Genomic DNA, 13,908 nt, shown 5'->3' with positions numbered 1-13,908 from the left:
ATTACAACATGTATATTTCTAAAAATCATGATACTTCGATTAAAATTAATGTTTTATACAAAAAGAATAATATCTTATCAATTAGTCATGAGGTTTAACTATACTCTGTAATTTATTTGCCCTCTTTTGTTCTGCAGCACGAACAGATACATTTAACGCCTTCTCTCTTTCAACTAAATCTTCCTTCTTACTTGTTTCTAATGCTTTCAGTTTCTTGATTAATTTTTCTTGGAGAATTTGAAGTTCTTTTTGCTGTCTTTGACGGGCTTGTAATCTTTTCTCGTTATACATTGCTTCTATAGCATCTCTACGTTGGTCCAATACTTTAACTTTTGTTTCTTCTGCCATTTTTCTGTACTTAATAGCACTTTCTATATCACCATCACGAGCAATTCTTCTTGCTTGTTCTTCGATTTCGAGTTGTTCCTTTACTGGTTTTTCTTGTGATTTAATTATTGCTGCAGCAAATTTCTTCTCAATTTCAACAAGTTGTTCGATGTGCATTTCTTTCATCTTCTTGAATGCTTCATCAATTTTTTCGCGAATTTGAATTTCTTTTGCTTTGTATTGCTTTTCAAGATCATTTAACTGTATTTCATATAAATCTTTGGCTTCTACACACTCAGTCTTGAAATTATTTTCAATAGTTTCTTTTGCTTCTATTTCTGCGTTTTGTTGCTTATTTTTGATAGCTTTTTGAGCTATTGGGACTGCTTCGAATTGTAAATCTTGAATAAGCGCCTGAATGAAATCGTTGATTTCAGGAACTGTCATTTCATCATAATATTCAATATCATGAGGAGTCAATTCATTGTTTTTCGACATTTTATGCAACTCGAATTTTTAAACGGCAATAAAGAAAATAGATAATACATATTTTAAACAACAATTATCAAATGATCATTCATAGGCTCAATGATATTTTCAATTTTAAAGTTACATTTTGAGATATTTTTCAAGTTGAAAATTTTATTAATAGTTAAAATGAACAAGACTATATTATTTCATACATACAAGATTCATATGATTATTGAATATGTTCAAAATGGATCATATTAAATAAAAATTATATTTCCAACAATTGCTTCCAAATTATCATCACATAATGAATAATACAACAGTTAAGCTGTGCGATTATATAATTTTTTGTGTCTTGAAATGAAGTACAGTAGGATTTCCCATAATTGAAACTTTGAGGTTATTTCATTGCAAAGGAGAGCGTCCAATTTGCTCATACAAGAAATACTAGATGAACAATAGCCTTAAGAACGAAATGATCGATAACACCGACAGGTTCTGGAAAACAATTAAAAATCGTTGAACAATTTTAACGATTTTGTCTCTGACATCTTCACCGGCCAAAATATTAATATCGGAATAAGGATAAATATTTTATTATTAATGAAAGAATTGTCAGCAATAGCTGAAAATTTATTCTCCATTGATCATCCAACTAAAAAAATTGGATAGCTCGAGTGCGGGACAAATTTGCCAAGTGTCACTTTTTCAATAACCTTAAATTACGCTTTTCTAATTTTTTAAAAAATAACCTTAAATTATATTTGAAGAAATTATGTCTATGATATATGTTTTATGCTAGAATCTTGGAGTTTTCATGCACTACACAAGAGCTCCAAGGTTCCAAGAGTGAATGCTCAATAGCAATTATAGAGATGTACCTTTTCAAAATGACTTTTACTGATTAAATTTAATCAATAGAAGACATTTTGAAAAGGTACCTCTACAATTAGATATACAAGAGATTCAAAGCTTCATTTCAGATAGATTTGAAACTTTGAAACTCTTGGTAGATTTTGAGTGAATGCTGACAATCATCTTTGAGAAGGTTTTCTTAAAGAAAACCTTCTCAAAGAGGTTTCTCAGGAGCCCTGAGGCTCCCAATCATTACGAAAGGGAGCCTCAGGGCTCCTGAGACGAAGAATGGCTTCGCCGAATCTTTGATCAGCAGAGGCCAAATGAAAAGGCCTCTGTTGATGGATTCTCAGGAGCCCTGAGGCTCCCTTTCGTAATGATTGGGAGCCTTGGGGCTCCTGCAGCAGAGTATCGCTCCGCTCCATTAATTTTTTTTAAAAAAAGTGCCGTGTGGCAAATTTGTCCTGTTCCCGGATAGCTCACAATATTCATTAATTTTACGAAGAATGTTATTTAGCAGATTTCGATCTTTTCAATAACTAAAGAAATCGATTTGGATATTAAATCAATGACCAGTCAGCATACAAAACAATTATAATTAGCCAATGGGTTTTTCTATGTGTCCTCATTTGAAAAAATTGAATAAATGCAAAATAATTTATATTGGATTTTTATTACCTAGTGGTATAAGAAATGTTAACCAAATCAAGTTTTGAATGAAAAATCGATGATGTTTTTCAAAGTAATGATATTATTTTATATTTCAGTAATATAGCATAAATCAAATATTATTAATTGGATAATTAAAAGATTGACAGTTATTATCGTAAATCATTCAATTCTAAAATTTTATAAGAAATTTTGAGAGGGAATGATTGTATAAAATTTTATTTAAATTTTAATCAACATGAGCTATAGTAGCATCGCACCAGACAATAACATGCCATTACATTGGGAAATCTTATCAAAAACAGATCTAACAGGATATCTTTCACTTAGGAACTTCTTTTACGAACAAATTCACAAATCAAGAAAAGGAGAAAGGCTTGATTCATTAAGTGACAAGCTAAATCTAATTAAAAAGTATGTAGATTCATCAGAGCAAGATAAATGGAAGCGTTGCAAGGTTTGTGGTATCATTTTCTTTGATGAAACTTTAATTATTAACATTCAACAACTAAGAATTCTTTTAGGTAAGTGTAAATCTTCAATAAATGGATCTCTACAGCAACTTGGCTACACATCTCTCCCTCAAGGAGCTCCATTTGGACAAGCGGCAATATCACAGTACGAATTCCTAGTTAATGATAAAAGCGAGGTTAAAAAATGGACTGTGAGAGAGAAAAAGCAAGAAATTACAGAGAAAGAAGAAACTATCACCCCTAAGATTTTGCCAACGGTTCAGTTACATAAAGTCATTCCAGAACCATCACAGATCGAAACATGGGACATACGTAATCTTCTCAATAACTCAATGCCCTGCCCTATTAAATTTAGGGCAAAATTATTAAACAAAGTTTGTCAACAAGTATCGATTCCAGCACATGCCTGACTTTCAAATACCTCTAACATACAATCTGAATGAGGGCTAATTTCAATGATGATTGCTCTCTCAGCCTTATGTTTTTGTTTATTATCAAAGGTAACTAAACTCCTTTCGCCGATCCGATTTGCCCCATATTTAAAATATAGCTTGCATATGTAGAAGAAAAGCTAATTTTGAAGTACGCCCCAAATCCACCAACAGGATTTCGAGCTACTAAAAAGGTACTTTTAAATGTGATTTTTTTTATAAAAAATTAAATTTATTTTAAGATCAGACTAAAAACTAATTTTATGGAAAATCTATATCGACAAATTTATTACTTATTGGGTATATAGATTTTTTGATTATGGCGATTATGTCTGATATGCTTCCAATAAGCCAAAACACATTTCATACTGATTTCTATAAAAGGTATCTTTATTATAGAAGTGTAAGCTATATCTGTTTGTTTTTTTATTATAACAAATTCAAAATTCTCTTATAAGGACTAGATGAAATCTGTATTATTAAATCATTAGCTAAATGAAGGTTCAAATAGAAAGTAAATATCAATTTATATGATACTGAAACCAAATAGTTCTTTTAATAAAAGATAACACGCTGAAAATTATTGAGTATTTGCAAATCTCAAAAATCTATTGGTGAATTTGGCTCAACTTTTAAAATTATAACATCCATATCAAATCATAAAAGCAGACAAAAATTAAAGCCAAACCTATCGGCCAATTTTTTTTGATATTTTGATTTTTGAGGTATACTTTTAAAAGTGGATTTAAAGCACTGATGAAAAAACATTAACTTCTGTCGTTATGATTATTGATTTAGACAATAATGATTTTAATCTTTGATTATCAAAACACTAAAGTCATCTTTTTAACATTTGCTTGGTAGCATTAACTCAAGTTTAAAGTACTATTTTATGTGGCACTCTTAGAATTTTTGTATTCATTGTACACGCTGAAATAGTACCATTAAAGTTATGGCGGACTTTCAAAAAATAGTTTGGTCACCTTTGTTAGAAAAAAAAATAATATTTTACAAACAAAAGAAACTAAGAGAAGTAATAGATATATAGATACTATGATCATGATTGATATAGAAAATACTTAAAATTAAAATGATAAAATGAAAAATTCGAAATTAATGAAAAGTAGAACTTTGGTATTAAGTAGTATGTAGTTTGAATGTTATATGTGTGCTTTTTTCTTATTATTTTGAAATTATCATGAAAAATCTTTATCTTTTCATGAAAATCATTAAATTTTATTATCTTTTTTTAATGTTTTATAACACAAGTCGGCAATGATACTTTGACTTGTAAGTCAAGAACTTTGTTCGATTATTATATGTCTTTTAAATCATGAATTTTATTATTTTATTAAATCTTAATAACTTTTTTTTCTTTATTGTGGTATTAAAATGACTCAAAAATTCTTTCCTCCTCAAGTGTTTCTTATTTTCTACATGTGATTAATTAAAATTTGGGAAATTTAATGTTAGAGCAATCAAAGATTAAATTATAGGCTATGCAGAATTATTGTGATCGATCAACTTAAATTTTTCCCAAAAAATATTTTTCCCAATATAAAAAAATCAAAGAAGATGAATGGAACTATGAAGATATTGAAAGTCAGTCGTCAGTATATCAATAAATTGGTTTTTTTGAACTAGTAAATCACTTTATTATTTTGAAGGAATCTTCCCAAATTAAGAAAACATAAAGAACGCATTTAGAAATATAGAGGTTATGATTCATAGTATAAATCGATTATCATTTGGGAAAGAATTTTTTACAGTCATTCGCCTTACATTTTTATTATGTCACCCCAAAATTCATCGAATGTTGAAAATACAAAATATTGAAACATTCATGATATTGAATAAAATTACATCTTAGACCAATCATCACTTTCACAATTTAAATGGGATTTTTGACAATTAATTTTGCGGTTCTGAAAGACTGATATAGCAACAACACAGGAACAATATGCAGCAATCATGCCAAATTGTGAGTAGTATTGAAGTTTTTGTGAGAGAATCGATTTTTTGAGAATTAACAAAATTACAAAATTGAAAGTCACAAAGGTTATGGACAATATTAAATTTTCTGAAAATAAGATGCTATGATATAATATAATACGAGTATCATATTTTATATTGTATGAGTTTGATTTCAGAATGAAATCTAACCTTCTCAAAAAATCGGACAACCGATTCGAAAAATTAGAAAAAGACTCAGCATTAATCATTAAACAATATCCTTCTTGCGATCAAAAATTAAATTGAGTTCACAAAAGTTTCCGAAAATTATTTTTTCATAACTTTTCAACTTTCATCTGAATTTATCAATTTCCCAACGAAAAACTCTATGTATGTATGATGATACAATATTTTGTATTCGCGAATTTATTTTTTACGATTTTCATATTAAATGTTGCTTTAAATATGCTGATTTATATATTGTTCATAAACATTTCTTACAAAATTTTTAGATTATCTGAAAATTTTCCCTCATCGAATATAATCCTCTCAAAAATTTGAACTATAAATTTTTATCATTTTATATAATGTCTCGTTTCACAACTGAATGTACAGATAGTAATATATCAGTAAACATACCCATAGAGCTTAAGGGATATGAGATTCTTGATGTTATAGGAAAGGGTGGCTTTGCAGTTGTTGTCAAAGCAATTCATAAAAATTCCAAGCGCGTTTGCGCAATTAAGATCATTGATAGAAATGAACTCACTAATAGTGGTATGCTCAACTATTTAGAATCAGAGTTAAGACTTGCTTCAAGATTTAATCATCCAAATATTGCTAAAGTTTATGATATTATCTACTGAGAAGATTCAATAATGATAGTTATGGAATACTTACCAAATGGTGATCTCCAATCATTGATTTCCCAAGGAACAAGATTCAGTGTTGAAGAACAACTCAATATTACATATCAAATTCTCGATGCTCTGAACTATTTGCATCAAAGAGGAATTTCCCACAGAGATATCAAACCAGCAAATATACTTTTCGATGAAAATATGCATCCAAAGTTAATTGATTTCGGAATGTCATGCGAAAACGCTGCAAGTTCACACACATTCTGCGGAACACCATTTTTCATGGCTCCAGAGATCATTAATACTGATAATTATGATGGAAAGAAATCCGATATCTGGTCCTTGGCAATAACATTACATGTTATGGCCACATATGTTTTTCCATTCAACTACCAGAGCGAAGTTCAATATTTGAAGGATGTCCAGGCCAAAAAATTATTTTTCCAAAATAAAGCTCAAGGTATTATGGGCAACATAATAAAAGAGATGCTTATCTGCGAGCCAAAAGAAAGACCATCATCAAAGGAAATAATTGAAATGATTGAGCAGTATTGCGCTCAACATTTCATTGTTTTATCTTCAAAGGCAAACCAAGTCTCCCGTCCTAATACTTCTCTCCCAAGAATTGTTAAACCAAACCAATGCCTTTGCAACGGAATGAAACTTAACTGCCCAGTGAAGATTAACAGATATTCTGATAAGATGCTTCTAAGGTTAATCTCGCATGGCTTGAAATGTTTTTGAATAAATTGTTTGTTTTTCGTTTAATTGAATTTTCTTTTACCTCGAGAAAATAGCAAAATAGTCTAAAATTCTTTGAAAATCATCGCAACTTTGATCCGATATAGGTTTCACATTCCTATAGTAGACATATTGCGTTGAAATTTCAAGCGAAAACATATGATTATCGCTGATATATCCAAAATAATGATTCAATTTTATTGAACCTTATTTACTTGATACGTATATAAAAATGTTCAACTAGGGGAAGAGCATGAGATAATTACAAAATACATCATTGATTTGTTTAATTTTTTTTTAAAAAATTCAATTTTTTCTTTTGAATTCTAGTTGAATTGAGTAATTAACACAAAGGAATTGAATTGATATCTTATATCAAAGCGGAGCACGCTTTGTTAAACAAATGAAGTTGAATTTCATTATCGAATTAAAAAAAATTATGAAAAAGAATAAAATATATACAAACAGAATTTTAATTTTTTATTAAACAGTAAAAGCTTCATCTTCCAAGATATTTTCTGATTTATTATCGTACACTTGATCGTTTAAAACTTCATACGGCCAGTGGAAATACGCCATGAGCATAACGTAAATACTTTTAACAACGAATTTCGCTATAAAACTTATGGAAGACGACATTCCAATTCGAAATGCCTTGAAAACAAAGTCACAGAGCAAAATAGCAGTTATTGCTGTAATTGTTGACATAATATACATGTTAAACTTATATCTTTCAGTGACATCAATTTGTAATGCAGCTCTAATTATAGAAAGTATGATAAAACCAATGAAAACCATTTCAGAACCGATTTGAATCCAATTCATTAAACTTTCCTTCTTAGAAAATCGTGGTAAGAATGGCTCATCAAGTAACTGAACGTGATGGAAAAATGATTCTACGAAAAGAATGGATAAATACAAAACAAATAGGATGATCTTTGGAACAAAGAAGTATTTGTCCGTCTTTCTGTTTTTGTATCTTAATGAATCGAACAAAGTCAAAATGAAAAAGTAAAAATAAGCATTGAAAACAGCAGAAAAGATCCGATCGATGTAGATAAACAATTCAAATGGGAAATACATATGAATAATGAACAATGGATTAATCATTAAAAATGATAAAAATAATAATGGCATTGTAAGCTGCTGTTCGAGATGCCACAGCTTCGGGGAGATTTTGGATAGCCTAATTAGCAAAGTAATAAATAGAACCATGCTGAATCCTGAGCAAATAAGACGGAAATAAATTTGGAAAATCGTATGTTGTTCGTTTCCGTATAAAATACTAACAGTTTCTGATAAGATAGCATTGGATAAGTTTTCAGTGGTTATTTTCACATTACAGAAATCAAAATCAATTAATGAAGTCGAATATAAAACAAAAGGCTGCGAAAATTGTCTATTTTTATCAAAAACTAGTAGAACATCCTGTTTCTCTTTTGTATATTGTTTGACTTTCTGTTGTTTTTTCAGGAAATCAATTGAATATTCAATAGTTATTTCTTTTTCATTGATTTTCGATAACATGCTTTTTTCAAATTTGATTTGTAATGAAATACTTCGCTGTAATGAGCTTATTCCTTGAATTGGAAAAGATAAAGTATTATTTGAAGAGTCTGGTAAAAATTTCCATGAAGAAGAGTATTCACCAGCTGCTTTGGGACCGAATACTCCTATCAAAACAGCTAAAATCAATATAAGCACGAATCCAAAAATTGTATAAATATCTTCTTTGAGGTTTGCAGAATCAATTGCCATCAAGGATTCCCTATTTAACGATTCTTCAATCTGAATATCTATTAGGGAATCGGAAGAAGAAGATTTGAAAGAACCTTCTTCCATATTCCGAAAAAAAGAAATGAAATTATCTACCGTGCAGAAATTTTGATTCAAAATGGTTATGTTGAAATTGAACATAGATCCATGCTAGTTCCGTTGAAATAATTTCTTGATTTTGCTGATAAGAGGAAACAATTGACTTTCACATCAGAAAAAGAAAATGGAAACATACTACATTCTGAACTTAATAAAAGATTGTTTATGGATCTCATAGGTCCACTCAAACTTATTTATTGAAGTTCATTTAGACTCAAAGCTTGATTCACACTCTTTTCATCAGAATACTTTCCTGATTTAGCTTACTTCTATTCACACTGTAATACATTTACTCTTCAAGAAAAAGAATTTCAAAAATAATTTCTTGAGAAAAAGCGTTTTCTTACAATAACCATTTCTTATTTTTCTGATTAAAAATAAAGACTTATAAATTTATTTTGAACGACATTTATTTAGAAGTGGTTCCACACTGAATATTCGGTATCAATCAATGTAATAAGTAGGGTATAATGCATACTAGTCTGACTAATTGAAGCGGTGATTAAATCGAGAATTTAGCTAAGTTCTATGGATATCATAATCTAATTTAGATGCAAGTATAATATTATTTGCGTTTAGAGTATAAATCATTCTATACTATCAATATTACAATATTTATGATCTATGTTTCACAAGAATACTTAATATTTGGGGAATTATTTTGATAATCATATTACATCAATATTATTTTCGTATAAAATATTACTCACATGTATGTATAACACTATTATAAAATGAAAAATCGGAACTCTTTTTAAAATTTGTAAATTTTCATGTATAATTTGAATAAGAATACAATTATTTCAAAGTTTGACACCTTGCCAGATCAGAATTAAGGGTCCACTGTAAAAATTGAAAGTCTCTCAAAATTGAGAGGCAATTTGCAAATAATCGTTATCGTCATTTTTCGAAAATCCACTTTTCCAAGTGTTCTGATTAATATTATGTGAATACAACAATGAAGCATATGTTTCAATAAGATGGTAATATATTCTATCACTTCAAATCTCATAAAAATTGCAAAATCAGTGAGTTTTATAAGAACATGATTTTTTTCGAATTTTTTCGCTTTTGGATGCGTGTTTTGAAAAATAGATATTTTCGAATTTTAATTTTATCTTAAGTATAAGTTTTATATTAGGAATTTTTTTGACCTATTTCCAATCATTAATTCCAATGTTTTTCAAGGAATTTAATTGAGAAGAAATTAGGAATTTCGCTTTAATGCCATTACAAACTAATATTATGATGCATAATATATATTTATTGAGGCTAATGCCGGGATATCTTGCGTTTAAAAAAAATTCAAAGAATTGACAATTGGATAGCACAAATTTAATTCCCTGGACAAAGTATTATTGTTTATATATTCAAACCATTATCCTTAGTTTAGATATGTTGGCCAAAAATTTTCGTGTTATTTTTTGTGTTTAAGCATAAATTATGTATTTACTTATGAAAAATAAGCATTTTATTCATTATCATAAAGATATACCATAACAATTGATAAAATTTTTTTTAAAAAAATTGTGTATTTTAGTGGGTATTATTCTGGATAATGCCAATTTTTACAAGATTTAATATTAACCATATCAATAGCCGACTCAATGTAAAAATTTAGATATTATTTTTTCATTAATCAAACTTTGATAAATTTTAGTATAATGAACGATTTTGTTTCGTGTATGATACAGAAATGAAAAGCTTAATTAATATCATTTTGCATTTTTTAAAGGATGTTAGAGTACATCTACATTAAAAAATCAGATTTGAACTGCGATACTGCATCAAATTGATGCAAATCTGATAAGGATCTCAAAAGAGTAAAGTTAATTTTTTTGTGTTTTTTTAAGTTTTGGGCCTTAGTAAAACACCATCTCGAGCAATATTTTTGGGACGACGATAGACCTTATTTGGCCTTACAATGGACCCTTAATTTTGCGTTTTTTTTATAAAAAAGTTATTTAATGTCATATGTAGATCTCCAAAAAGTGAGAGTGTCAGAAATTTTTCTGACAAAATTTTCGAAAATTTGGCTTAAATAAAAAGAGGATTTAGAAACTCCAATATATGACGAATCTAAATTTCTATTTATTTTGAGCTAAAACTCAAAATTGAGAAATTTTTATACGACTTTTTATACGACGTCGTTTAAAGCTAAATTGAGAAATTGATATTTATCATTAATTCATTTTAAAAACAAATCCTGATACAATTTCGTAATTTTTTTTTTAGATGAGTGATAAACTAATCCCGGATTATGAATATATGGCTGCCAATATCAATGATTATATTCAAGAGGGTAATCTTTTTGAAATTTTTGAACTCAAAGTTTTAAAGCAAATCCTAAAACTAGCGAATTTAACATCAGAAGATTTCATTACTCTTCTTAAACAATCTAAATCTACTCTTGATGAAAATAAGCTATACGAATGCGCTCGAAACACTAAAGTTTAAATTTGCAATTACCAAGAAGCTATTTCAACACTTAAATCTGTTCGAAAATACATGAAATTAAGGATGTTAGATGGAATTATTGGTATTTTAGATGAAAATGATAAAATTATTTCAGAATCAACAGCAAAAATCCAAAAACTTCAAGCAGAATTAATTTCCATTCAAAAAGCAAAACAAAAAAGTGACGACGAAATACAATTGTACTTAAAACTATAATATCTCAAATTAAAGAAGAAAATTCCACCGATGCGGATCTACTTAAAGAATTCAAGTATCCAAATCAAGCTTCAAAAATTATTTGGGATATCAATACTAACAACATCACAAAATCCACAAAACAGATAATTGAACTCATTAAAACCAAAAAAATTCCTGTCAAAATGGCACTTTATTTAATTGATACCATTTCAACACTTCGCGTCAAGAATATTGCTGAATATGCAAAATTTTATCAAAATATTTCAAAAGAGTTTTCTTTGACGATCAAACCAGAAAATAAAGATTTAGCAACATTATTATCCTATAATGGCTTCGAACCTAACAAAAAAGAAGAAGACATTCTAAATATCTATAAAAAAGATAGCCCTTTATATTTTATCGCTTGGGATAAAATCGATGATCTTAAAAGCAAATTCCGAAAATTAGATGTTAATAAGATATGCGATGGTTTAACACCTCTTGAGTGCGCATGCAAATTTGGATCCGAGTTATGCTTCAAATACCTGAAAAATAAAGGTGCAAAATATACTGAAAATACCGCAGAATTAGCTTCTGAAGGTGGAAACATAATAATTTTCTCACAAATGCTAAACGACGGTCAATCATTTAAAGGTTTAATCGACATTGCATTGATTCACCGAAATTACGATCTTGTGAATTATCTTTCAACACGTTTTGATCAACATCCTTCTTCAGAAATAGCAAAATTTTTGTATTATGGGAATTTTGATACAGCATCACATCTAATTCAAAATGGAAATAGCGTGAACAATGTATTTATTCTCCTTCTTTTAATATCAATCATTATTTTATGATATTCTCTTTCTTTTAATATCAATCATTATTTTATTTCATTCTCTTTCTTTTAATATCAATCATTGTTTTGTTTAATTCTCTTTCTTTTCATATCAATCATCGTTTTATGAAATTCTCTTTCTTTTCATATCAATCATCGTTTTATGAAATTCTCTTTCTTTTAATATCAATCATTATTTTATGAAATTCTCTTTCTTTTCATATCAATCATCGTCTTATGACATTCTCTTTCTTTTAATATCAATCATTGCTTTATGACATTTTCTTTCTTTTAATATCAGTAATCGTTTTATAAAATTCTTTTTCCTTTAATATCAATCATCGTTTTATTACATTATCTTTCTTTTAATATCAATTATCATTTTATAAATTTCTCTTTCTTTTAATATCAATCATCGTTTTATGAAATTCTTTTTATATTAATGAATGTCCTCTTAGCTTAGCAATTAAACAAAATGCACCCGAAATTATCAAATTATTAATTGAACATGGAGCAGATATCAATATTAAACTTATCAACTTTCTTTTAATATAAATCATTGTTTTATAAAATTCTTTTTCTTTTAATATCAATCATTGTTTTATGACATTCTCTTTCTTTTAATATCAATTATTATTTTGTGGCATTCTTTTTCTTTTAATATCAATTATCATTTTATGGCATTCTCTTTCTTTTAATACCAATCATCTTTTTATATAATTCTCTTTCTTTTAATATCAATCATTGCTTTATAACATTCTCTTTCTTTTAATATCAATTATCATTTTATGACATTCTTTTTCTTTTAATATCAATCATCGTTTTATTTCATTCTCTTTCTTTTAATATCAGTCATCTTTTTATTTCATTCTCTTTCTTTTAATATCAATCATCGTCTTATAACATTCTCTTTCTTTTAATATCAATTATCATTTTATAAATTTCTCTTTCTTTTAATATCAATCATCGTTAGTAGTATATGTGGAAGGGTTGTGTGACTTTTTTTGTAAACGTAAGAATTCATACAATATCGAGCGATTTTATATCATTTTTTTTAACATATGAAGTAAAAAATGTATGATTCTGACGGTTTTTATTCTTACGTTTTTGAATAAATCAAGATTTAAAAAATTTTCAAAATTGTAAGACATTTACACTCAGCCCAAACATAATGAAATAAAAAATAAATCATTAAAAAAAATTAACATTAATTTTAAAATAATTTATTTTTCCATCTTTTATAAAAGAAGCTATATATAGATGATGTCAGATATTCCGCGATTAATTAAACATTGTTTAAATCCTGAATGGGTTAAACTTCAATTTAAAAATGAAGATTGTGAATTATTAAATGAATATGAAAGCCAAAATAAGCTAATGAGGTATAAATATAATGATAAAGAATATTTAATTTCATGGAATCAATGGAGTCATAATCAAAGACCTCATAAACGAGAAGAAGAAATTGAAAATAATGAAATGGAAATCATTGATGACATTAAAGAGGATGGAATTCCTAAATTTTGTAGAAAAACCTTTAGAACTAAGTTAGGAGCATATAAACGTAGAGTATTAAATCCTGAATACATAAAACATTTATTTAAAAAGGAAGACTGTGAATTATTAAACGTTAATGAATATGAAACCAATAAATCAAAACTGAGATATAAATATATTGGAAGTGATGAAAGATGCAAAGATAAAGATAAAGTTTATTCAGTTTCATATAATAACTGGCACACGTTAGGGATAAGAAAACATTTAGGAGATTATGGGAAATG

The 13,908-nt window shown here is 27.8% G+C and overlaps 5 protein-coding genes across 5 annotated transcripts, besides 3 other annotated features; 4 read left to right on the top strand and 1 right to left on the bottom strand.

The window, feature by feature from the left end:
• Nucleotides 1-34: 34 nt before the first annotated feature.
• TVAGG3_1026880 (uncharacterized protein) lies at nt 35-826 on the bottom strand (the record flags this gene model as incomplete). The annotated part of the gene is made up of 1 exon (XM_001323322.1): nt 82-825. One exon carries the CDS (start codon nt 823-825, stop codon nt 82-84), a length of 744 nt encoding a protein of 247 aa, XP_001323357.1.
• Nucleotides 827-1,473: 647 nt separating this feature from the next.
• Nucleotides 1,474-2,125: a mobile genetic element.
• A 435-nt stretch (nt 2,126-2,560) lies between these two features.
• On the top strand, nt 2,561-3,205 carry TVAGG3_1026860 (transcription-initiator DNA-binding domain ibd family; the record flags this gene model as incomplete). The annotated part of the gene is made up of 1 exon (XM_001323323.2): nt 2,561-3,205. The coding sequence occupies one exon, from the start codon at nt 2,561-2,563 to the stop codon at nt 3,203-3,205; it is 645 nt and encodes a 214-aa protein (XP_001323358.1).
• An 86-nt stretch (nt 3,206-3,291) lies between these two features.
• Nucleotides 3,292-4,213: a mobile genetic element.
• A 1,553-nt stretch (nt 4,214-5,766) lies between these two features.
• On the top strand, nt 5,767-6,045 carry TVAGG3_1026840 (protein serine/threonine kinase protein; the record flags this gene model as incomplete). The annotated part of the gene is made up of 1 exon (XM_001323324.1): nt 5,767-6,045. One exon carries the CDS (start codon nt 5,767-5,769, stop codon nt 6,043-6,045), a length of 279 nt encoding a protein of 92 aa, XP_001323359.1.
• Nucleotides 6,046-6,057: 12 nt separating this feature from the next.
• TVAGG3_1026830 (protein serine/threonine kinase protein) lies at nt 6,058-6,783 on the top strand (the record flags this gene model as incomplete). Its single annotated transcript, XM_001323325.1, has 1 exon — nt 6,058-6,783. The coding sequence occupies one exon, from the start codon at nt 6,058-6,060 to the stop codon at nt 6,781-6,783; it is 726 nt and encodes a 241-aa protein (XP_001323360.1).
• Nucleotides 6,784-9,491: 2,708 nt separating this feature from the next.
• Nucleotides 9,492-10,586: a mobile genetic element.
• A 906-nt stretch (nt 10,587-11,492) lies between these two features.
• Nucleotides 11,493-12,146, top strand: TVAGG3_1026810 (spectrin binding; the record flags this gene model as incomplete). The annotated part of the gene is made up of 1 exon (XM_001323326.1): nt 11,493-12,146. The coding sequence occupies one exon, from the start codon at nt 11,493-11,495 to the stop codon at nt 12,144-12,146; it is 654 nt and encodes a 217-aa protein (XP_001323361.1).
• Between the last annotated feature and the right edge of the window lie 1,762 nt (nt 12,147-13,908).

Source organism: Trichomonas vaginalis, chromosome I (genome assembly GCF_026262505.1).
Source record: "Trichomonas vaginalis G3 chromosome I, whole genome shotgun sequence".
NCBI lineage: Eukaryota > Parabasalia > Trichomonadida > Trichomonadidae > Trichomonas > Trichomonas vaginalis.
This window is presented reverse-complemented; position numbering and strand designations above follow the sequence as displayed.